General features: G+C 38.4%; 1 protein-coding gene across 1 annotated transcript in view; it reads left to right on the forward strand.

Annotated features, from left to right (window-relative positions):
- The window catches only part of CENPF (centromere protein F), a 34,682-nt gene extending 31,339 nt beyond the window's left edge, over nt 1-3,343 (forward strand). Inside the window, exons 18-19 of the mRNA XM_058835636.1 lie at nt 274-467; nt 2,918-3,343. Coding sequence (XP_058691619.1) covers nt 274-467; nt 2,918-3,118 — 395 coding nt within the window. The 3' untranslated portion in view covers nt 3,119-3,343. The remainder of the gene's footprint in view (nt 1-273; nt 468-2,917) is intronic.
- The last annotated feature ends 23,558 nt before the right edge of the window (nt 3,344-26,901 follow it).

Here is a 26,901-nt window from a genome sequence, read left to right on the forward strand (position 1 = left end):
TGTACCTGTAAAGAAAAAGACCAAATACTTGATTTTTTTTTTTTTTTTCTTATAGAATTGCTCTTGTAATTCAACAGTTCTTCTGTGATACCCAAGTTTTGCATTTCAGTTTTGGAATATGCAAGATCTATTCAGCAATCTTTGTTCCGTTTTCTCCAATGGAACAGATGATTTATTTCAATCAGCTATTTCACTCCTATTGTGGAAAAAGAAATCCATTTGAGGAAGTGTGATTGCTTTAGCTGGTTTCTATAGAAGCTGTTTATTTTTCAGGATTTGCTGACATTCCCAGTGGCAAGGTCAGCCCTTACATTTTACGTAGAACAACGCTGCACCTCAGATCCAGTCCCCATCCAGCTTCCTCAAGTGAGAAAAAGCCTTTGCCTACCCAGGACTCACAGAAGTGCAGACCAGGCCATCTTGGTGAGAGTTACTGTTCGACACCTGGTGGCAGCAAACCACAAAAGGTAACTTGGAAAAATGTTATCTGGGTATGAAAGTCGTGGGGAAGACATACTGCATTGACTAAATGTATTCATCTTGCCAAGTAGCTTCGAGTACATATCATTCTTTATGTTCCTCAACAATACAGTGCAGAGAAGATCATAAATACTGAATGACTGAAACATGACATAGCTCTTGACCATAATAGTGATCTGCAAATTGTTCATTGTGAGCTCATAGGAACAACCAGTGAGAAATGTAAATTCAATACAAGTATATTTTCTATTTCTTACAATGGCTATTAAAGAGCAGATATTCCTTATACTGTGGTTTCTGAGGTTGCAGAGAAACTAACCACCTAAAGGACTAACCTCTGGGAGTTTGAGCTCAAAGTTTTCTGCAAACAGCTTTTCTTGGAATTTATAGAATAACTACAGGTATTTGAGAGGCTATTAAACATGTAAATAGGGAACATTTGGATGATAAAGAATGGCTTGTGTTGGAAGGGACCTTAAAGATCAGCTAATTCCAACCTCCCTGCCAGACAGGGGCACCTTCCACTCGACCAGCTTGCTAATGCTTACCAGACTTTGATGTTATCAAAACAAATAAATACTGCATAATTAAGTTTTGAAAGTGGACTCTTATTAAAAAAAAGATTAGTAACTGAAGTTTACATTACCTTTGTGCTTTCCGTAATAGACACATTGCTGAATGTTTTACAGTGCATCAGAGCAATATGTTCTAAGATGAGGCAAATGCTTTGCAGATTATAGAAAGATGTTCCAGCTTTAGGACAGCAATAAACCTTTTGTTGTCCAAAACCTCCTCCAAAGTTTGTAAACATGTTATCTCAACTTGAGCAGTAAGAGAATAGTTATTGGTAGCTCTTTGTATGCGGGCTATATGGAAATATGTCAGTAGGTAAAAATCCTTCCAGTTTGCCAGGTTGCACAAAAGTATTCTCTTGACAATCGGCAGAATCTTGCACATAGCATTTTGGTTTTTTTTCTTTTTTTTCTTTCCAAGATACCAAAAGTACAGGCAAATGCCACATAGTTTAGTGGATGTATAGCTTTTGAGGCCAGAAAGCACCATTGGGCAGACAAATCAGACTCATAATTTTTTGGAGCTACAGCAATAGGAGATCGGTGTTTTGCAGTGAGAGTGAATACACTGAATTTGTGTTTGTTGTTTCAAGGGATAATTAACCCACTTGCCAAGAGTTGCTGCTTCATACAGACATTGCTTGGAGTTATGTGTTTTATTACTGTTTCATTAAGTGATGCCAATAAATTTTATTTATAATCCTTTATGTCTGTTTCCCTATAACCTTAGAAACAAATGGTGTTGCTTGTAAAGAATCTGAGCGAAAAAGAAAGAAAGCCTCGATCACAGAAAGTTGTGTAGTAATCACCTGCCAGCATGGTGTAAACTTGTTGTCAACTCTTGCTGACCATAGTCAGGGTTATAGAAAATAACAATTAATCCGTAATAATATTGTCTAATTTAACTGGAGGAGGGATTTCCCAAACATTCCTCCTGTTTTTTCAACCTTGTATTGTCTAGGTCCAAGGACAGGCTACTCCTCACTTACAACTAGATCACAGTAATTAAGATTTCAGTGTTGGTTTTGTTCCCCTCAAGTGTAAATATGCAAAAGTCATCAGTTCCAGGAATTTGTGCCCTTCTCTCTTGGACACTGCTGAAATGTGTTTTGGTTTCATTTAAAGAAGATGTACATCTGGGAATTTCTGGAGGAATTGCTCATATTGTTTCATCAGTTGTTAAAACCATTAAAACATATTGTTTCATGCTTTATATTAATACAGTAAATGGTGTGTCTTGTTTTAAAAGTGAAATAAACCTTGTTTCCTTCTCTTTGACAGGTACTTGTATCTACTTTATTTCAAATACCAGTTTCAAACTGTTGCAAATTTCTCAATGTGTTTAAAAAGTGCCTGTCATGTTCATATGCAAATTTATTCACTTTTCTATGTGAATTTAATGTAGAATTTAAATTGAGTGCTTTGACTGCACATCGGTCAAAATGAGAAAGCAGTGGTTTCTGCCCAGGTGTCAGCAAAAAAAGTGACACCTATGCTTTTAAGTTTGCAGAATATGTACAGAAAAAATTAAATACAGCTCTTGGTGCATACTACCAGGTACTTTAGTAAACAGCTTAAGAGTACTGTCTGTTCCTTGTGTAGCTTTTTTTCTGCTGGAAAATAGCTTGCCAGCAGTGTAGCAGATATTTCATCTCATACCACAACAAAGCAAGGGTTATCAAGCCTCACTCTGTTGTGTATTCAGAGTGATAAGTGTCTTAAAAATGTTTTTCTGCTTTCAATATGTCTATGTCTTTTGCAAATTCTCAATATTTAGTCTTTTTCAGCAAGTCTTTCAACCCAAGGCAGAAAGCTAATATGGTTTTTCATTACCAGTAAGCAGGATGTTTTTGTTTGTGTTACAGGAAAATGATGAGCAGCAGTCCCAAGCTTTTCCACCAATGAGTTCTGCATCGAGGTCACCACTTTGCTTGCATAAACAATCGCCAAAACCTCTCTCTGATAATACTAGGGAGAGTCACACGATGCACAAAGCAAAAAATTTCCTAAATGAGCAAAGATTATCTGAGCAAAATGAGCAAAAAGAAAATTGTAAGGTGCAGTAAATCTGACTTAGTCACTACTCAGAATACCTGGTGATCAAAACCAGTTTGTAAAATAAATGCAAGAACTATATGGAGGGTACCATTTTCTCTTCTCCAATGAATAACAATATATGGATTCTGCAGAGCATTTGTGAATATTTACTAGTACCAGTAGTCAGTCAAACTGGTGAAATAATAGTAAACAGATATAATTGATCTTTTTATAGAATCACAGAATCAGATAGGTTGGAAAAGACCTTTGAGGTCCATTGAGTCCAACCTATGACCTAACCTCACTTTGTTAACTGAGTGCTACATCCAGTCTTTTCTTAAACACCTCCAGGAATGGTGATACTACGACCTCCCTGGGCAGCCCATTCCCATGTCCTATTACTCTCTAAAGAACTTCTTCCTAATGTCCAGCCTAAACCTCCCTGGTGCAGCTTCTATCTGTATCCTTTTGGCCTATTGCTGGTTAACTGAGAGAAAGGACCAACCCCCATCTGGCTCCAACCTCCTTTTATATGTAATTGTAGAATTTTCTGTAAATACTTTCTAAATCTGTAAAAAAAATAAACCATAGAAAAAGTAGCTGCATGGTGCCATGTAGTTAATTGTTGTCATTTTTATTGTGTACCAACGATTGATTTACAAATAGAAAATAAACTCACCTAAGTATCTAAAAAGCCTAGTTTCCAGGAAAAATGTGGCAAACGCTATTGGATGATTCAAAATGAAGCAGTGGCTTTCTAGGTGCAAGACAAAAATATAGAACTAGACAGAAAATGCAGCCAGTACACAGGTCTACTGTCCTGTGTGTTGGTATCCCTTCTTCCTGATGGTGGAAATAGGGGTGAGGCATGATTCAAACAAAGCCAAAGAGGACTGTCTTGTTTCCCTGAAATGAAGCATCTGACAATGTACTTCCCTAGCTGAAGGTCATATATTGATCTTGACATCTGCCCAATGGCCCTTGACAAAATCCTCAGCAAGATGCGGGGGTGAGCACTTTGTACCAGGCCAGAAAAGATGCTGTAACAACAACTTTGTTCTTGTTCTACCAGCAATGGTTGTCTGCTGCTACTCTGAAGGTCACCTTTCACCTTGGCAATGCTTAACCTCAACTCTGTATGAAAATCAATGAAGACCTGTACCTGATATAATGAGAGTGGATGTGTTGGGAAATGGTCAGGTGTCAAGAAATATCTGTATGGAATGCTCTAAGTTACCTCTTTTTAATTCAGATAGCATTTGAGATACTGGTATCATCAATACAATATAAATAACTCCATCCAGTTCATGATAGTGCACTTGAATTTAAGATGCTTCATTACAAAAATGCTCACCCAGCTTGTGGATCTCAAAGGTCTAACGGCTTGTCAGCAGAACAGACCGGTTGAAAACTATAGAAAAGGGTGACATCAACCACATCAGTCATTATCCAACTAAACAAAAATTACTTTGTGATAATTCCTATTATGCTCACCTGGCCTGGGCAAATATTAGGGAAATCAAGCTCCTGTACATGAGCAGTAGTGCCCTAAAGCTCCAACATCCAATGTAGATGCATTTTCACATTATTGTTTGCTATGTCAGAAAGATGTTCTTTGAACAGAAGTGTGTAATAATGTTTTCAACTCCTTGAAAAAGAGTCCTTAAAATAAGAGACAATACTTTGGTTTCAGGTTGAATTTTCAAAGTATAATGACACCTTCTACTTCCAACTTAGTTTTACCCTCAAAGCAGGGTGCTTTTCTCATTTTACATATACATATCTCCATTATTCTGCCTTTCTTACAGTATTGTCTGTTAGAATGCAGTCAGTTTAGGAGAACAAATTATCTACTCATCAGTCTAACCAAAGAACTTTAAAAAAATGCAACATTTGTATCAAATGTGTGTAACAGAGGCAAATGAAAATATTTGTCATTGTTCAAAAGATCAAAATCTTGCCACACAAACTATCCTTCAGTAACTAGATATACCTGTGCTTGGGGTCACAGCAGTAGATCTCGTGGCTTTTTCTTAAACATTTTAAGTTCTTTGTTAACTCAAGTGTTAGGTAATTAAAACAATTTAATTTTTAAATTAAAAAAGGGCCCATCTTAAAGGATGCACTTTATTGCCGCATTTTATGCCAGGATACTGTCAGAGCTCATAAAAGCTAAATTATTTTAGACCAAGTTTTTTATCTTGAAATTATTTAGGGATCATCTGTGGAATTACAGCAATTCAAAACAAAAATAGGTGTCTTGAGGTAGAGGCATGGGTATGAAGAGGCTTTGGTAGCCAATAATAGAAAAAACCCAAACAAAACTGGTGTGTTTCATTTATTCAAATCATTGTTTTTCTATTTTAATCTGATGCTTTGAAAATTGTCCCACTTGGAGAAGAGTGTGGAAAAAACATCTATCTTTAGAAAGCTGTCTAATCTTAACCAGAAAAATTTGAACAACTATGTTATAATGAAAGAAGTGACTATCATCACTAAAAGAAAGCATTGAGACTTTAGTTGTTGCATATTTTCCTACTTGGCTGCATTTGTATTTTATAAGCCTTTAGATTTCATTAAGTGTGAAGTTTGCATTTTGAAAGGTTATACTATCTGGGTTTTTTTAGCAACTAGTATCTATTGGAGTATTGGGCAGCCTTAACTTTTTGATGTAGGTTAATATTTTAAAGAGGTCTTAGATTAATGCCTAAATCTATTGAAAGTGGGACTTAATACTCTACATTCCCTTGCAAACTCCTGAGACTTCAGGTCACAATCCACATAGGGAAGCTCTATCAAGAACATAATTTCCAACCTTTCTGTATATCAAGCATGCAGAGCAAAAAAATCAGAGTCCCTCATCAGGATTCCTAGTAGGATTGCATAGGATGTGTTTTGTCATCTCTCTGTAATGAGTGAAAGGACACTTGTATGTGGCTTTCTATTCTAACTGTAAAAGTCCCTGTAAAAATATCTTTGGTGCTCTGCTATTGTTCTCAGCATGCTAACCTGGTTGTTGCCATAGTGATACTGTGTTACATCACAGGAAGATAGATTAGCTGGATCTCTTATTCACTTTCCTGTTTACTCAAGGTTGATGTTGTAATTGGTGTAAAATCTAGTTTGCTGTCCCAAGTGGTTTTGCATGCTCCCTGAAGTTCCCAGAGCTGTACATTAAAACCATGTTGCAGGAATGCTGGCATCCTTCTGCCATGTTCCCCCATAGCTGATGGAAGGGTCTGGGTGGTTTGTGATGTTCAGCTCTTTCTTCAAACTTTGAACTACTATTCTCATTTTTACCTAGTAATGAAAGAGAAACATAAAAGGAGATTGGTTTGTCAGCTGCTCTTCCTGGATTCTTATTATTAAGGACCAATGTTTGAACTGATATCTCAAGTGTCAGAATTTAAGATGTCAGATGCTGCCCTGACTTGTGGAGCCCACTTGTCTGCGGGGGTGATCACGAGTTCTCTGCACTGCCCTGCAGTTCTAGCCTTGGGAACAGTGCTGCCATTCCTACATTTGTTGGCTCACTGGGACCACTTGGAAGAGTCTGCTCATCCAGTGACAGCCAGTGGGAGGGAGAGATAGAGCTGGAAGAAGAATCACACTCTCACTAGCCAGCTAATTTTGTTGGTGTGCCCTACATTTGATGCAAATTAGTACACTTTTAAGTAGAAAGAAAAATACCAGGTGGAGCACTGATGAATCCAAATGTGACTGGTCTCAGAAGTGTGTATTGGACAACAAAGCAAATAGTGCCCTAAAACCTTGAAGGTGATGACAGAGAAAAGTGCAACACACACCTGGTGGGGGAACTTCTCCTTACAATATATGTCAAACAACTTTCCCTTACACAGTACCCTGCTGAGCAATGTAAACACTGTAGAAAGGAAAAACAACCAGTGCCACTCCATGGTCCAGGTCCTGGAGAGCACTCCAGATTTGTCCTAGAACTAGTTTCAGGTGCCTTGTTCTTGTTGTTTGAGATTTCAGCTATCTAACCCTTAAAATAATTCCACCTCCCTCTGCTTTGGTTATCTTAACCTAAATAGCCATAAATTACAAAAGGCTGCCAGTAATCTGCAGAAAACAGCAATTGAAAACAGCTGTTTGAACTTAATGTTGTTGACAACTGGATGCAAGGTGGACTGTGGTGAAAGCATACGGCAATAGCAGTGTTCAAAGGCAATGTTGTGTATTTCCTTGGACTAGTTATGGACTAGTCTGTCTCTAGTTCCAGGGACAGGAAATAGCAGCAGATAGATCTCTGTAAATATATATATATTTATAATATATTATATATTTTTGTGTGTGCATGTTCTCTGACATATGCACACCCAAGCCCTTATTTCAACGTATGGTTCAAACTCTATGGAACATATCAAAAGAGGATGTAACTATAAAACAACTGAATCTGTTTGGCTTTTTGCATGGTTTTATTCCTTTTTAAAAGGAAGCTTTTTTAATAGCAGACAAATCATGATCTCTATTGACAATACAGCTGTTGAGATACTTCAGTGGAAGGTCTGATGGATGCATAGAAAAATCAGCAGCTCTTTGTACTTTGCTTTTCTGCTACTGTGCTTCATAAATTAAACAGATGGAAGTTTAGTAAGAATCTGCTCTGTGCTAGATACAGAGGTTCTTTTATTTCAGGACTCTTTATTTAGGTGGCCTGGTGAGTACCACATAAAATACAGTGATCTTGTGAAGGAAAATTGACTTTTTCATGAAAACTGTGTATCCACATCTGACTACTGATGTAGTCAGTACTCTTAGAGGTAAAATGGGAAGCTGGAAGTTGTTAATTGTGGTTGGGGTTTTTTCAGCACAGAGAAAGGGAAGTGTTCTGTAATTTTTTTGACCTCAAGTAGAAAAATATTCTCTTTTCATCACTGTTGTTGATATTTAAATTTAAGTGTGGTTTTAGGCACTATCTGGCACTGAGAAATTGAAGATTTTAGTTCTTTTGAGGGGAGCATGTTTTGGATTAACTTAATTTTGGACTAACATAATTACCTTAGATTCCAATCATGGAGGCTAAAAGTAGTAATGGAGAAGACTGATACTTCATCCTATGGGATTTTTCTTTCTCTTCAATTTTTTGTGAGCAATTACAGAGGAAAGACTCTATTTTCTGATTCCCAGATTTTCTACTTGCTTAATTGCTTGTTCTTTTACTTTTCTTTTTATCTGAGTGTTTGGTATCTGGCTCCTGATAGATACCAGGCCATCAAATTTTCAGGTCATCAAATCTACTGCTGAGACAGACAGAAAGTATTGGTTTCTGAGTATAGGTACTGCTGAGGCACACAAATTATGGGTTTATATCAAAGAATCTAAATAAGAATTTCCCACAAAGTACTCATCCCCTTACACTACTTTAAGTATGAATGGGAAGGGTACCAAATGATAGGTTTGTTCAGGTGTCTCCACCCCCATTGCTGATTTCTTGAGAAAGCAGCACTCCTGTGTTGAAAGCATCATTTTAATGTGCTTAAAATGACATGTTAATAAATGGAAGGTTGGTGAACCAGCTGCAGGGAAGACAATATAGCCTTGAATGCTCTGTCAGAGCTTCCAAAATGTAACCGAGTTTATGGGTTGAGATCCCATGGTGTTCAGCTACAGCTTAGAAGTAAAAGGAAACTAAAGTCTTGTCTTTGCTCTAAAGCTGATGCTTTGCAAAAACACACAGTTAACCTAACCTGTTGTAGAACTGGTGGTGGAATCGCCATATTCCATACTCAGATAACTGGGAAAGGGTTGTACCCTGCTCTGATGAGCTTTAACATAGGAGACCAAGTGTTAATTCTTCCCCTCTTGTTTCATATCCAATATCTCTTCAACAGCAGAGTAAAGTGGGGGATTTTACAGTATTTTTAAAGGCAATTCTCCTGGGCTCAGCCACCACAGTTGCTATTTCTGCATTGCTGTCTAGGGTACATTGAAAAAAAATGTTGATGGGAATGTGATTGCTGGCTTGCTGTAGCAGGCAGGAGGATTCCACAAATTCGCATCGTCCCTGTGGTACACTGGAGACACTTCTATAAATTCAGTAATGCAGCTATGATTATTCTTCTCCTCGCCTCCCAATTAACCAGTACTGCACATATTGTTCCCTGTCAAATATCTTATTTTGTCAGATGCCAGAGAGCAGTGTTGTTCTCTTTTCAAATTGCTGGTTTGATTTCTGGCAGTACTTGATTGCTTTAAAATGTACTTTCTGCATCCATTTTCCTCAATACTTAATTAACTGGAGAAAACTACTGAAATGAGGTTTCAGTTAAGTAGGTGTTTTACTTCTGTCCCCACTACCTCATTCATTTATTTCCTTTAGCTCACTCAAGTCCCAGAGACTTTGTCTTCCATTTGCAAGGAATTTTGCAGTCTAGATTATCTATATTTTAGCTAAATTCTCCTGGAAAATCCCGTTCTGGAAGATGCATTTCCCATCTACATAAAATACCAGAAAAGACTAGAAACAAGCATTTCTTTTCCAGGTCACAGCTGTTGCAGCATGAACAGTGCTTGAGCATCATCTGTGGTACTTCTGTGCCTTTACAGGGGTGTCTTAGGCACTTACAGTGTGGGTAACTGCTAGAAACCACTTGGCTCTCACCTTTATCCCCCTTCTTTTGGTGGAGCATATTCTATGGGAAATGCCTGCCTACAGTAAGCTCCCATGGAGAAGTGCTCCATGGAACACATAGCATAAAGTAGCAGCAAATTAACCTTTTCAGTGTGAGAGTAGTGCGGAAGATTTCTACATCATAACTTGGGACTGCATGTAGCCCAGGGTTATGCCTACCATGCGCTCAGGTTCCTCATAGGCAACGCACCACCTTGAACATCCAGATTTCATTGGAGCAGAACGGGTGCTTTTTCATATTTTGTTGTGACCCCATGTGTTTCTCTATTTCAGCCTTACAAAGAATTAAAGAATTAATTTAATTGGAATTAAAAAACATCAGTGATCCAGTATAATCATATTGGGAGAAGGGAAAATGGTGATGAAATACACAGTCAGCAGTCTGGATTGCAGGTAGTAAGCAAGCAAACAGTTCACCTCTCTTGGAAAATACAAGAGTAGATTCTGAATTGCAGATGATTGTAGAATGGACTGAGTGCACCTGACCGGTGTGGTCTGGCTTGCTCAAGACTGAGAAAATTATTAATATCACTGTTAGAATGAATCAAAGGGAAAATGGATTACAGTGTAATCAATTAGGATTCCTAGAGCACCCGCACTGAACTTTGCTTTATTAAGAGAAGATACTCATGATAGCCTCTTTGTTCTGTGGAGAAAGACCTGTGGGTCATTCATGGCATGGAATGGAGTCTGGAATCTGTCACACAAAATGGAAAAAAAGAATGGGCAGATTCTGAGGAGCTTACTGGGAAAATTTTAAAACTAGTTCAATTTGAGGGTCATTACAAGCATTCAATCTTAACCACTTTATCAGAACATTAGTTGTTCTATTGAAACATGTTAAAGATAATGGACATTTTCCATGAGCTGGAAACACAAAATATCCAGTGCTTCAAAGGAAGTCACTTTTGTAGCTTGGAATATTCATGTTCAGAAAATATGGAGCAAACCCCTTGTAATAGGGATCCAGTGGATTTCTCCATGCACATGCTTTGTCAAATTGACTTATGAGATTTGCAGTCTTAAACATTTGTTTTTTCTTTTGAGAAATTTATGCCCTTAATGTCTTATGATAGACATTAAGAAATACCCAAGAAAGTGAAAGAGCAACTTTAAAATCTCGTCCATGACTCTAAAGAAATTCTTACAAAAATTTCTGAACGAATGTAAAAGTTATTCAAACCTATCTGCAAGGCTGCTCTTTGTAAATATTATAAGGTAATTTTATATCTTCTGTGTTCTGTTTTGCTGACTTGACTTCTAAAGTGAACCTTCAACAAAAGGAAAAAATCCACTATAGCAGCCAAGGCTATGGAAGGCCAGAAAGTGTGTGAGTTTGTGGCCAAGCCTGCACAGTGCTGAGCTAGCAGATTGGATCCTGCATTTAATTAGGTGAGTGAAGTGTGTTTTACTTATGGAAGCTACCCCTCAAGGCCTCATTTTAAAGCTTGATCACCTATAACTAAATCATGGTCAATTAACTAACTTGGTAACCTATAACTAAATCACGGTCTGGGTTAGGCTTGGTTTCAGTGGCCAAAGTAACCAATGCAGATGCGAAGAATCTGCACATGTGTCCTCTGGTAGTGAGGTGGATCATGTTTGCATGGTATTTGTCCAGTTTTCCAGTTGTCTTCATGTTTGGAAACTCTGGTTTACATAGGCAACTTGAAGAAAAGGGTGTTTGCGCCTGAAGGCACACCACTGCAGATGGTGCACTTGGGATGAATAATGTGCACTTGAAATGGGATGAGCTCTGCTGTATAAATGGCCAGAGCAGGCAGTGAAATTAGTACATCCAGTTGAAACTTCAGAAGAAGTTTAAGAAATTGAAATTAAAATATTTTTTGCTGGAATTTCTAAAATTTTGCCAAGATAGAATATTCCTACTTTAAGTCACACAAGAGAGCTTGTTTCAGAGTTTCACAGGACATTTCCCCTTCTGCCTGTGAAGGGGCCACTGGGTCAGTACTGGGTTTGGAAGAAAGTTTCCACATACCAAACCACTGTCATTTTCTGTTGTGAGAAGAATAAACTTGGGTCCTATGCTCATCTCAGAGTAGTCATTTTCATTTTTATTGGTTTACTTTTAAAACTTTCCCATGTGCAGTATCTAATTATGGTCCACTACAAAATGATGTATTTAAATGGTTGCAGTGCACAGGGCTGAAAGGGACTGTTGGTAAGTTGCTTATTCACTTTGATGATTAAGCTGCTAATTATTGCATTAGCATCCCAAACCACAGTTCTTCGTGATGTGTCTCCTCCTTAGGCAATCCCATGAGGCACCGTGGGCTAAGTAGGAAGGGTATAGCACTTGGAGAAGGGAAGGGCCAAGAGCATGTAGGAGATAGTGCCAGGGATTAAGCAGAGGTTGCTTTCTCCTATATCTGCTTCAGTGTGACTCAAGATAGTGTTGAGGTGTGGTACATCAAAAAGAGGGATTTTTTTTTCCTTTAGAAATTTAAAAATAGAACTTTCCACTAATGGCTGTGAAGGGCCCTATGAGACTTTCTGCCAGTTCTTATCACTGAGGCCATACTTACACAGTAATCAAAGGAAATGATTTTATTTAGTTGAATGAAGTGGCTCTTTAACTTCCTCACCACTGTGGTGTTCAGTTGCCTGTGCTGTTCTAGATTCCTGTCCTGAAATGTTTGCTAACACTGCAGGGTGCCATTTATCAGATCTTCCATCTTCCCCTCACCTGAGATAAAACTTTTGGTGTCATTACACTGTATTTTTTTAAAAATGAACACTTTGTGATCCTCCTAAAAGCAAAGGCATAAAACAACTATAAGATATTACTTTGTGTCTTCAGAAGCTTTTGGTTTTTATATGATAAAATTCCCAGAAATAAGTTACTTGGAACAGTTTGCTCATTGGAAGACTGATGGGCACTGGATCCTTCATCCCTGCAGGTACTATGTTATTTCCCCATCAATTTCCTGAAATGATGCACTTACAGACCCATTTCAGTGGCTATTTCAAGCCCAGGAGATACGTTTTCCACTTTCGTGGATTATAAGAGCTACCATTTTACTTGTACCTCCTAGCAAGGACCAGCATTTTTTTTTTTTTCTTTTTAAGGAAATATTTTTTGTGGAGTTGATAGCTTCTCAAAATGTATCTGAGTATGGATCAAGTTCTGCAGCAGATATATCATCCTTGCACTTCTAACGGTATAAAACTGTCTGATGGTGGATTTGAACAAGTGGCTAGATAAAAACCCCCAATTTTTCAAGCTTTCTTGAGTGGAGACCATTTCATTACTACAGAAAATGGGGGAACCTGTTTCCTCTGTGAAAATTTGTTGGAAAAAATCTTAAGTTGCTTAATTTGTGTGGTAGGAAAAAAATAAACTTGTTGTATTCCATCATAAAAGAATGTTTAATTACCCAGAGGGCCAGTGAAAAGAGCCCTTAGCTGAAGATTTCTAAGCAGAGCACTGAATAGTCTGCAGAGGCAGTGAAACAGTGTGAACAGCAGAAATAAATTTCACTGGAAGGATTGGTGCATGCTTTCTTCTGGGCATGCTGTTTGAGATTGCATGATCTAAAGCAAAAAAAGTTATTTATCTCTGCTTTCTAATTGAATTAGGCAACTAATTCCAATCTTCTTTCCCTCAGTCCCCATGTAACATCCCATTGAGTGTGTGACCATTTCCCTGGAAAAACAATGGTGCTACTCAATCTCAAAGCTGGAGAAGAGGCTGCAGGTACTAGAGCAGTGAATTCTCTAGTAAGTGGTGAGGATTGCTTGGACGTGATGTGTGGACAAACACGGGTGCTGAGTCAAACACCCCATATTTGGGTGGGTTTAAGCTCCCTCATGGTGTTTAACAGGCAGTAGACCAATGTGGAGATTGTTTCAGGGAACAGATCTCAGAGACTATGCTGGAGCAAATTCCAGCAGGAGCTTGGAGAAGGGAGTGTTGGTTTTGGATAGCAAGTACACAGAAGAGCAGAGCCCAGAGAAGGAAGTACCCAAATAACAATTGGCAGGCATCCATTGTGGTAAAAAAAAAAGACATTGCAAACACCTTGACATGTGTTCCCATCTTCTTATTTTTTCTGTCTGGTCCAGAAAGCAGTGGTAGGAAATAAAAAGAGTTTGGTTTGAAGACAACAAAATAAAAGAGAAATATATACTTTTGTAGGACAGAAGTCCACTCGTTATGAAATTCATTTCCATCCGCTGGCAAATTCACTTCTAAAAGCTGCAAAGTGATTCAGCTTCCATTACTTTTCTTGTGGGAACTGTGCCTGGTCTAATAAATGTCACTGCTCACAAGCTTCTTGTGGTGTATGTTATGCTTACAATTCTTATTTAACCTTTCCAAAGAACGCTTCTTTCTCCTGTGTGTGCTGTGTTCTTCTATTATACAGAGGTAGTTTGGTTCTTTTTCATTTCATTGATGCATGGCTAAACATGCAAATATGTGACTAACAATAATCTTCAAATCAGTTCTCGGACAATTTTATTCCTCTTTTCTGAGATTCTTTAAAATTTTTAATCAGTATTTTTGAAGGAGAAGACACTAGGTGTAAGCTCAACTCAGGTGTAGAACAATGTGTTCCTAGATATCAAACGTGTTGCAGTGGGACATAGAAGTCTGCTACTGCTTACAAACTCATCTTTCTGGAAGCAATCATGTACCTTCAGTTTCCTATTAAAGGGTTCTCAGCTCTATCTCTAAGGCAACAGCTGACCTTACAAATATGCTCAGCATCCTCTAGTCAGATGTAAAATACATATCCTTTCAAACTGAGGTGCAGCTGCAGATTTTTTTTCCCACAAAACCAACTTAAATTTCACCAATTTAAACTCAGATCATTCCCTAAACACTTTTTCCACCTACTGCCTGTCAGTCCAGCAACTAAATGGTTACCAAAACACCACTTCTCCCCTAATTGTAGCACTTTGAAAGACAAAATAACATTCTGCATTCTAATTATTTTATAATTCCTTTGATTGTTGTTTATTCAACGTGCAAATCATGTGTGCAACTCCCACATGCCTAATGTTGAAGGAAGTATAGTTCTAAATGGTTACAAATTTAGCATAAAATAAGAAACAAATAAACCAAGGTAGCTTGTTTAAAAGCCACACTGACAGTTTCTCAGAAATGTTCTCACCTGAGTCTGCTGCAGCAATATGAGCTCTAGAATGCAATCTCCAAGTCCTTGACCATGAAACCTTCGGATCATCTGACCCAATGAAAAGTCTTTTTGTGCAGAGGCCTTAAAAGTAAGATCTAAGGCATTAAAAGTAAGATCTAGAGGGGAACTCAAGCATCAAATCCCTCTCAAGGCCAGAAATAACAGGCTCAATCCCTGTGGGACATGGGAGAAGCACAGGATTAAACAAGCCCTATGCCCTGTGCACTGGGCAAGGCCCCTCCAATTAGCAGTTGCAATGAAGGCTGTGAATGAACTTCTGCACCCTCTTTGGAGACCACAGTTCTGCAACAGGCCCTTGGGAATAAGTTTTTATCTCTTTTTTTTCTCTTTAATTTGGAGTCTGTAAAGAAGAAGGAATTTATATTATCAGTTCTTGGGAAGCAGAAAACCCTAGTGCCTTTTAAATCAGTGCTGCAGCCTCAGTTTGCAGGGCTTGTGTTGCCCATTTTGCTTCTATAGTCTAACCTAGATGAATTAGGTCAAAAGCCCAGTTAAGCCATCTTCTCATGAGGCACTGGATTTAGGCCTTCTCAGCCTTTGAGTCTGCCTTCCCCGTTTCATGGGCAAGTGCTTCAACCAAACTGGGATAACAGCAAAGAAAATGGCAACACTACTAACACCACTTTCTCTGCAAATGACGTAAAAAAAAGAAAATAGCGTCTTCTTTCCAATTTTTCAAAGGCATTTATAAGCTCTGCTCTCAGGAGAGGGCTCTAAACCCTGAGTTAATACAGGGTAATGTACTTTTGCTTATCCTAGATAAGGTGCCAGACTTGCAGACAGGAGAGACCTGACTGTGGCTGTGTATTTGTGCCTGGCATTTCTTATTGCTTCTCCACAGGCCTCTTCCCTCTCAGCGTAGGAGATGTCCAGACAAGCATTTTGAGGTGGTGGTGTCTGGGGAACATTAATGCTGGACTTAGAGTTTTGCATTCTGCTCTGGTGACCAAACTCCTAAATTCAAGCTATTAAATTGCAAAGCCTTCTTACTGGATCTAGTCCCAGCCTCCAAGCCTATTTTGCTGGTCTACTCCAGAAAATAGCAGTCACAGCAAAAAAGTGCAGCAGCAAACATTCTTTGTGAACAGGTTTTATGTAATTAAAAACCATTCTGCATGCTAACTACAGTATCTGTCTTTTAGAAACATTGTTGGAGCAATACACAAAAATGTTCAGAAAAATCTCTCTATACCAGTACCCCATAGAAAACACCCTTACTGCTGCTTTGGTAGGGGGAATTTCTCCTTGTTTTTTATTAAAATTGCATAGTAGTCGATCTGCCATAAATTGTTGCTCAGCATTGATGTGCAACATTTCTACTGGAGGTGACAGATTATTTAATATTAGATGTTTTTTGCTCACTGCATCAAGGTTATGCCTCTTACTTTTCATGTGTATTTGAAATACATCTTCTAATGCCCTTAAAGAAAAAGGAACATCAGTGCAAAAAACCTCAACTGTTCAAGGTCCATATACTTTCAAAATGAAAAATAACTACTCAGCCTGTTTTTCAGATGACTTAAAATACATCCCAACCTTCCACTTCTGCTCCATCCCCTCCCCATCTGACTGTCCATGGGTTTAAAAACTAAAATCTTAAACATTTTAAGGTTGTTGGATATTCTCATTCCAAGTGCATGCTGTTTGGCAGGAACTGTGTTAGGGAAAGGCTTTCATGTATATAATTCTAATTTCTTCTTCCACTTTTAATAAAATTCTGGGAGTACTGGTGCTCCCCATCACAATGTAGTTGTCCCCTTCTACGTTTTGGTGGGGCATAAGTCTCCCTTGCTACTGCCAAGTTCTGTCCCATTACACTGACTGAGTGAAAGTGCTGGGGGTATTGGGGTACTGGGCACTACTGCAAGCAGCCTCTTAGATTCATTTATAGCTCTTGTTCTTTGTCCAATATATGGTGCTACTCAAAGAGGGCTTTGTAACAGCCTCTAGCCGGCACTTTTTAGACTCTGAAGGCCATTTGCATGATCTCTTTGTTCTTGGGTCTTCTTTCCAGTAACTTCTTAGGAAAACACTGGAGGTTGGACTTTTGTGCTTGTAGTTTGCTTAATCGGTGTATAGGGAAAAAGAGATGTCTTCGTAAAGCTCTCTCAATAACTTTTTTAGAGCCATGATCAGCTATGAGCAAAAGATGTGTGAACTGGTAAAACCAAAGGCCTATCAGACTATAGAAATTAGGTCTCCAGGTTCTGCAACCATAATTAAATCTAACCGAATGGTTGCATTTTCAGCAATGTCTGCAGTGAGCTGGAGGGTTCAGCAGAGCTAGTTTGGTTTTATACTGTATATTAGAATTGAGAGGCCATTCATGATTTTATCTGTAGAATACTGGCCTAAATAAATGGAAACATTAAAATATGCCTATAATATGAATCCTGCATGGTAGCTAAGGCCTCTAGTTGTGTCTCTTTCCTAGTTAGACATAAAACTATTTAGAAATTCATCTTGTGCTTTAAAATGAAAGGATATTATTGATTGTTCACTTTTCTTCTGCAGAGCCAAGTAAGTTCTGCTATTAGAGATGTCCCAAGAGCACAATGGATGAATTTTCACATATTTTTAATAAACTTTATTTTTGAGGGAGGAGTACACAGCATCTAAACCACCTCCCTCTAAAGCCAGCAAAGCAGTCCTCTCACCCTTCAGGCCTGAGTAGGGACACAAACACACAGACCCTTAACTTTTTTTTTACTGCATGTATGGGCTGGGCCCATATTTTGTGACATTTTCAATGTGAATGAATCGGCGTCTCTCAAATCTACTACTGTTCCTCCCAGTGTATCCAGAAAATTCACTTCTAATTTGGACCTAATGTTTGTCTGAAAACTAAAACACCTAGAAGGAAGGAGGGGAACTCTAACTGATTGCTCAGTAAACAAACTAACACCTCGTGTCAATGACCACTTTTTTTTTCTTTTTTTTTTTTTTAGGCATTTAAGTATTTTAACTCAAATCTTCTAAACTGAAAAAAAAAAAAATACCTTGGTGTCAGGCTGAGCTGGATTGATTCTGGGGGGTTGGCACCTCTCTAGCATCAAAGCACTTAAAATCTTAAACATTGAGGCAAAATCCTCTATCAAAGGAGGAGTTTCTTCCAGTTTAGATGAAGGCAATAAATAGGTTAGGAAAGGTGTTTTAGCAGGGCTATAAACAACTCTGTAGTTTATAGCTCTCTAAATATTAGAAATGTACTGATTTACTATTAGAATGTACAGAACATAAGCCCAGAAAAACTTGGTGCAATTAGACCCCAGCACCATGAGATGTGTTTGGCTTTAACCTTTATGCGTGGATCATTAACTTGAGACTGCACATATCCTAAAGAAAGAAATGATTACATTTATTTATTTTGCTTTGATAGGAGGGAGAAAGAACTCTAAACACTGAATCTTGCTCTGATGAACTTTGCTAGGGAAGACTTCATGGGTTGCTAGCTCAAGTTTGGCTGGGAACTGGAATGAGACAGTTGTAACATTAATATCCATCATAATCCTGTATAGAGGAATGAGCTTGAGAACAGGGTTAGTGAATATGATATTTCCATGTTTCTACTAGGTGGCAGTAGGAAATATGAGGCTGACTGAGAGTATTTTCTGTTCAGCTACTCAATTTAGACCATGACTCCCATACAGTGCAGTCACAAAAGTGTTCATCCAATTAAACTGAATTAGAGTTACACTTTGTTGTCACTAAAGCCACCAGTTCTTTACACTGATTTGTCAAAATTTTGTTTCTCAAAGGAATAAATATTAAAGGCAAAGTACTTACTCTTTTTGGTAACAACTTCTAATCAAAATATCATTTGTAAGATCCTGGAGAAAACAAAGGTACTCTTCTTCTTCAAACACACAAACTGTCAGCATCTTTCTTAAACATATACGGAATACAAATAAGGTTTACAATACCAACTGAAGATGCAGTAGTTTTAGAGTAATTAAACAAAAGTGCTTAATCTATTTATTAGTCTGCATTTTTTTACTAATAAAGCTTATAAATTGTAAAATTACTAATTTTGACAATTCTGTTCATCAACTCCCAAAATACTCTAATCCATTAATTTAATTTTTTAAAAGGTCTATGCCTTTTGTGAATAATCAGTTTAAAATGGTTCCAGTGAACAAAGTGTAGGTACCAGAAGATAACTTTACTATTGTTTCTTTATTAGTCTTAACATATTTAGCTTGCCTACAGTAAAAGAAGTGGCATGACCTATAAAAGCTCTTCCAACTTTCTGATCCCACATTTCTCAAGCAAGTAGCTGAATCCTTTATTCCCAGTAGAATCCCTCTACTCACTGCATACACCCATTGGTAATAGGCTCTTGTATCATGTTTTCAATTTTCCACTAGATTTCTCCTTTAATATTTGATAAGAAACTTAGAAATAGTTAAAAGGGAAAAGCATTTGACTTAGACTTCTTCAAGTTGTAATCCCGGAGAAAGTGGCATTTCGGAATCATGACTCCACAATTCATGGTTCAGCCACAAAAATGAAAAGGAGAAAAAAGTAAATAATTTGTTTAATTATCTTTGTATTATCATTATTTATTTCCATTTAGAGTACCAGGGGAAATAATCTGATTCCACAACATATCAAAATCATAACTATATTGCATTCCAGCTCATGTGAAATAAGTGTTTTGGGTGTCAATCACTCATGTAAATAATGAATAAGTATTAGTATTGGATAAGTTCATGTTAGCAGAAATGGAAATTAGCTGGTATAACCTGAGAGAAATCATGCAAATACAAAGAAAATTGGAATTTCTGTCAAAATTGAAAATCTTTACAGATTCTATACAAATACAACAGCATTTTCTTTAGGACATGCAAAATACATTTGTGTTTTTGAAAGAGGACTTGGAAAATCAGATCAAGTCATCAAATAAGAATAGGAGTTTCTCTTGCTAATATTGTTAAATGAAGGTTTTGGTGATTGGAACAAGGACTGAAATAGTACCGTCAAGCACAAGGCTATCTAAAATCATGCCTGTGGTTCCTTGGCTGAGCTGTGTAGAAATTCATCACGGTTTCTGTAAAGGGCATGTGGGCCAAGGAATTATACAAAACTCCTCTATCATGCATGGCTTTGGCTATTGTTGAGAAGTTCTTATTTTTAAGTGCACTAAAATTTCATAAATCAATCCACCATTCATCTTGAAAATCCAGATGATTAATGGAGTGCAACTTCCAGACAAAGTTTTGCATGGCATTCTACAGTAGTGACCATAGACTGAGTGAATAGCACTTTGTCTGGACATTTCTGGGCTCCAAGTTATTATTTGGATGGAATGAAAGGCAGTGAAAGAACCAAAAAGCAAGAGTTCAGTCAAGCAGGAAAGAGCTCTGCTTTCAGAAGAGCAGATTTGTGTTGGGATGCACTGTTTCCCACATCATATAGTGTCTCATTTGTGTTTCAGAGAGATCAGTTACTTTAGCTTTAGCTTTAGTTCCTGTTTTATTCACAGGTGCCTATTCCTATCTATCCCTGCATGCTGGATTTTTCAATTACAACCTTAGTAATTCTCATAACATAGCTGGATATTTTGGTTCTGCTCTTAATGAAGATTCCCCAAAGCCACTGAAGCCATTATCCATTTCATTTCTACATAACCAGGACAACTTTTATGTATGAGCAGTGTTTTCTGCCCTTTTTTCTTTGTAACTCACTGGGCACACTAACCTCAACTGGCTGCTGAGACAGGTGAGCAGAATGTGGTCTCATATGTGCAACCTCTAAAATCTGAAAGATTAAAAGCACAGTGAGAAACAGTTATGATTCAAATGATGTGTTTGAAAACAAAATTGTGTAACTTTTAGCATTTATGTCAGTACCTGTGCAAACCTTCTCTCTTTTTGTTATTGATGTCTGCTGATTTAATTGATGGTCTGCTAAGGGAGGAGCCCCTTTTTCTGGAAGGAGGACTATAATACCTATATTTTACAAGAAAAGGTTTATGTGATGTCTTCAAGATCCGAGGGTAAAGCACTGCTTCTTTTCTGTAAAGGAGATGACATGTTTGTCAAGGAGGTCTCCAAAGTAGGTTTTATGAACAGAGTTTTGAAATGCCTTCTTCCTGTTGTGACTGCCCAAAGGCATGTGGGGCTGCAGGAGGGGTGAAGCAGATGATCTGTGCACACTAGGACTGTGAACTGGTGTCTGAAACAAAGCACAGACAGCAGTATTTGGGATAGTCTTTCTTGCAGCTGGAGCCAGCATCAGAGTCCTTGAAATAAACTTCTAACATGATAGAAAGAGGGGCTGCTCTCTCTTTGTCCTGGGATAGTTGCTCTGACCAGACAATGGGTGATCATTTTCCAACAGTGCCCAGTTTGTCTGTTAGTTAAAGAGCAAAACTGACAGAAAAATTACACGAAAATTTGCCAAAGACATTATTTCCTGCAAAGTAGCTCACACAGAAGGAATTTTAAGGAACTGTCTTCAGGCTGGCTCAACTGGTTTTAAGAGGTATAACTGACTTGTTCAGTTCTGGGAACCACAGTTAGTGGTTAGTTAGTAAAGCCATCCTGCCACTCTGCTTGAGCTAATTAACCAGTTCATTATCTAGTTTCCTTTTCCTTCCTTCTCTTTACTAAGCTGAGATTTCTAATAACAAGTAGTCTTGGGAAATTACAGAAATCCTATTTTCCTTGCCAGGGATGAGAGAGGGAGAACAGGAGACTTTTTTCTTCCTTGGACATTGTGTATTATTGCCTATGGAATTGATGACTCAATGGCAGTCTCACAGTCTTCCTTCCATGGTATCTTCTGTTCTCTCTCCTTCTGTGCCTGTGCAGGTGTGAGCACAGCATCATCTCATGAGTTTGAAGACAAACAGAGCCACTGCTTTCCTCCCAAATACCACAGGTGAAACTATGATCTATTGTTTTGCTATTCATTTCACTGGAGAAAGATTTTGCAAAACAAAATAATGCATATTTGAACTGGATTATGTTTGTAAACAATATCATTGGAAATCTAGTGGTAAAACCACTATGATTCTCAGATTATAGAAAGTCTTACAATGTAAATATAGTCTGCTGAGGAATTTTTGCCTGAGAGAGACACTGGACTATGGTAGGATGAAATGTTTTGGAAGAATTTGTTGAGGTGAGGTCCACTGCAGAATTTGGTGAAGAACACCAAAATCACATGATTACAGGGTTGTCCAGTTTCTGGTATCTGGCAGAATATATAGAAATAGGATTAGTTACTTTAGGGTCTTGGTTTTACCAATAAGTAATATTCTAAAATTCAGGGAATACTGTAAAACAATGCAAAGTGTGGGAATATACAGAAAAATATTGAAATTTCATTCTCTCGAAAACCCTGTGTTCTCTTGAACACATTTTGGTCACATACACACAGCCATAACGTGAGTACCTGTCACTGTAGGCCATGCAGGGATAGAAATGCTTCAGTGGGAGGACAGGTGCCAGGTGGTGAAACTGAGAGTCGAATTTTATCTCTGCTTGACTAGATTACAAAAAGCCACACTGAACAAAGCTGCACGTAACTGCTGTACTACAGCCACTTCCCTCACCACAGAGCACAGCTGACTAAGGGGAAAACAGGCTTTTTCATGTGGCTCAATGCCACCTGTAACAGGTCTTACTCTGTTAGAATATCACATACCTTCTGCTGGTTTGGAGAAATACTTCTGCACTTGACTGGTGAGGCAGGAAGACCGTGTGCAAGATCCTTCTTGTATTTCTCAAGAGTTTGAATTAATCTGTCTCTTTTCTGCTTGCTTTCAGGTCCTTGCCTGTACATGTAAACATGAAAATACAATCTGTTCCTGTTAAGTCAATGATCAGGTCATAGAGTATCACTCTTCATTCTTCTTTTTGGCCACTAAAGACTATTATATTCTCCTCTTAATATCAAGTACCAAACAGAGAAGGCAATCATTCTACCTTTTCCAGCTGACTCTTGCTGCTTCTGTGCTCAGCTCTGAATTTGAAACCAGTATGAGCCGGGATTCCTTTATATCACTTACACAGTTAGTAATGAACTGGAGGGGCAAGAGAGCGTGGTAACATTTTGTTCTCACCCTGTGTATCCTTTCCCCTATCCTAGACAGAAGCTGAGACAGGTCAAAACAGAAGAGCTGGGGCAGTTGAGTAAGGATTCAAGTCTATGTGCTAAGGGTTGAGTCAGGCCAAAGTCAGGCTGCTACTGTGGTCTATGCAGGCTGCAATCCCAAGAAAGTTCCCATTCTGCACTGGCCAAACTCAGGCTGAGAAGAGTAGAGTGACCCTTTTTTTAGTGCCTCACACACAAAATGAACAGAAATAGACTCAGCCCTTTGGCACTGGCACAGAAGCTGTGGATGGCCCAATCTTGAAGTGTCCAAGGTCAGGTTGGGTAGGGCTCCAAGCAACCTGATCTAATGCAAGGTGTCCCTGCCAACAGCAGGGGGACTGGAACCTGATGATTTTAAGATCCCCTCCAACCCAAACCATTCAATGATTTCATGACCTTCTGATCTTCCTGAAAATAGAGTACGAGTGAGAGTAGAAAGAAGAACACTTATTCTTATAATCATTATTGCTATATAACATATTATAGAATTTAATATGTAATATATTTTATATTAAGTATTATAAAATAATAACAAGAAAATACGGGGCTAGGAAGCAGATATGAGTTACCCAAGACTATAGAAGCCCACAGGGACATATTTATGTATAATGCAAAGCTTCTCACAATTTACCATCCTTTGTCAGAACCTTACTCTTAACAATGCAAACAGGAATGATACATGACCAAAATTTTCAACTCTTTTTACCTGCTGTGTTCCATCCATGCACAGCTTTGAGAGAAGGCATATGTTGATGGGCAAAAATACATTTCTTTCTGTAGAGATGTTTAAAAAAATACCCTCCCTTCCTTCCAGTTCTAGCTGAAACTAGGGGCTCACACAAAACATTGATAATGTGGGGTTCACTGAGGTCCTGCAAACTGTATATGATGTTTTGAGTTGAAAATGCAGCTCTGTCAGAATTTCCTCATCCTACTGAGCTCTCACACATGGTAGCACATGCCAATACTGCCAGGCAGGCCAGCAAAGAAATGTGTTCTGCTTCCTCTTTGGTTGCAGCTGTAGTGGCTACTCAAAGATGTAATTCTAGAGAACTGGAAAGGCTTCAGGAGGGCTGGTGAAATGTGACTTCTGTAGTGTGATGATGCTTAGATTAATAATGACCTATTCCTGTCAAAATTCACAACTGATTCATGATCAGCCCAGGGTCCCCTTACACTGCTACTGTGGCAAGAGACTAAAACTTGCCCTCACAATATGTTGCAAATTTTTTGCTAATAAGAAGCAGCGACTCCTCCTCCGACTCCTCCTCCGAAGGGTTGTAATTGCAGGCCGTCTCACTAACAAAGTCACAGAACATCTGAAACCTGGCAAAGCAGCACTTACTAAAGATGTTTTTTTTGAAGGGGGAGATGCACTGTCCTCTATTTAGTATTGAAAATTTCTTGATTAACAGGAGGGTTACCTGGTGTTAGTCTTACAGTACTATTTCTTTTGGAAAAGAAACAGTCAAAACTTTTTAAAAAACAATACAGAACACTTATATACTTCTCTAAATGGGTGGCTCCTCCAAAGTTTGTGAGGGGTCTTATATGAGGCATGTCATCACACAGTCTAAGATGGCCTCAAGGCTGTGTCCTTTTCATCGAAAAAAAGAGACTTCACTGACAGCTAAAACCAATATATAGTCTCCTGAGGCATGTAATCTGACTTTCCAGTCTTGCATAGACATGAATTCATAGCATCATCCTATTAAGAAAAACATGTTGACAATGCTAAATCCTATTTGGATGACTGAGAAGCAGGATTATACAACTCACTGGAACAAATAACAAAATGTACTTGCTCAATCGCGCTCATGCAGAGATTAATACATTCCCCGTTTATCTTGGTTTTCATGGGCCCTAATGAAAGGAACCCCCCCATTTTGATTAAAGACTTTGCAGTCTGCAGTTATGTGAAAAATAGCAGGCAAAGCAGCTTGTGTGGTGTCTGTGCAACAGTGGCACCAGTCAGGGTACCAGGTTTCTTTCAGGACTGTGCCAATGGCTTGGGGGGCCTCAGGAAAAAGTGACATCTGTGCCACTTCTCCCTTCTGTCTGGGCACAGGTGAGGCAGGACAACTGAGCCTCCAGCAAGCCTTGCCAAGGGCAAAACATAAAATGCTCCCGGTCAAAGAGCCACAGGTTTTAAACAGCTTTTGTCTAGTATTTCACTGATATTTTGACTATAAATATGGGTTATAAACATTCCACATGGCAGCAAGCCTATTCAAATATGTCCTGTTCCAGTGCACTATAGTTTTATGTTGTGAGGAGTTAGCAAAAGCTCCTGGGCAGAATGTCTCATAGCAGCTCTCCCTCCCCTTTCCTGATAGTTACATGTGCTGGGTTTTTTATGTTCCACAACCAGGTGAGGCTGACTGAGGGGTCCTCCAGCACATCCTGGTTTGCTGACATGTCTGCTAAGCCATTTACTTGCCTAAACACTTTCCAGCCCAGCTCTCCAGTTTCTCTGTAGGAGAAAACCACCACCTGCCCATTATGCTTTTCTTCAAATGCTTTTTAAAAACAGCAATGAACAAACTAAAAAATAGCATGCAAACTTTACATGATGCTTGGGGTTTTTTTCTTTTTCTTTTAGAAAAGCAAAAATTAGCCCTCTCTCACCTTCTGATCTTATGTCTTAGCTGAAGAGTTTAGGAACTGGCTGAACTGCTTCCCTGGGTATAGAACCATGTAGTGTGGCCGGTGCAGGAGTTATTTAGGAAAATGTATTCAACAACCTTTCTCTTAAGCTCATTTGCTTTCTAATTTATTGTCCTGCCTACCATGGCAGGCAATAATTTATCAGTACTAGAGTACAATTTCACTTGTACTGGTATCTATACTTGTCAGTGCAACAAAAGTAGAGAAAATGAAAGGGATTTGGTTGTAATCTGGTCCCTGTAAACCACAGGAAGATCAGATACTACAGCTCCCTCTCTGTTTTCCTGGCAGTTCTTGTTGCTAGCCATTTGATAAAACACCTTGTCTTTCCTTTGCTGCTGTGTGGAAGTCCTGCATACAAAATGAATGTGCACAAACTTACCCGATATAGTAGAAGCAGCTTAGCTGATAGTATTGGTTGATTTGAACGAAACAAAATAAATCTGTGTGTTTTTTTTTTTTTTTAATCTAGTATCTGTTAGTTCTACTTGTCTTTATCTTACATAGAAGGGTCATTAAACACCTTAGATTGCATGCACACCTGCCTCTTAAAAGAGAAGGTTATTTTTGGGTCTAAGGCAGAACATTATGGCCCAAGTACAAACATAGGATATAAAACCAGAAGAGGCTTCCCTTAAGTTGTTTACCAGATGTTACAAAACTCAGCGATTATAGTTAGAAATAGAATCCACACCTTGGCTCATGTCTTCATTCTTGACTCAGAGTGGGAGTTCTTGTTTAATTCCTACCAAGAGTCTTAAAACAGTTGGCTGATGTTTAATTCCTGATGACTTTTGAAACAACAAGGAAGTTTCAAAGGACTGTGGGGAAAAGAGAAGAACAAAAGTGGTAAACAAACTCCAGGCTAGTATCAGTCCTGAGCATCACAACTGAAAGGCTGTTACAAGACTCATTTGAAGTAAGTACTGTGAGCAGCACCAGCCAAAAAGGTTAAACACAGAACCATGCTAACTAGATAAGAAAAAAGAGATTTTGATTGTGGTTGCATGAGATAAAGGTGCTTGTTTAAAAGACTTCTGTAAGCTCCCTGTCTTTGTTCTGCATGTTCTGTATGGCATTTTGACTAAGAAATTAGAATAAAATTACAGGTGTTTACAAAATGGTAAACTGGGAGATCTGAAAATAGAATTAACTGGTGTTTCTAAAGCAAAAATCACTTTTGATATTGTAATATTAAATTATT

The sequence above is a fragment of the Poecile atricapillus genome, chromosome 3 (genome assembly GCF_030490865.1).
Source record: "Poecile atricapillus isolate bPoeAtr1 chromosome 3, bPoeAtr1.hap1, whole genome shotgun sequence".
NCBI lineage: Eukaryota > Metazoa > Chordata > Aves > Passeriformes > Paridae > Poecile > Poecile atricapillus.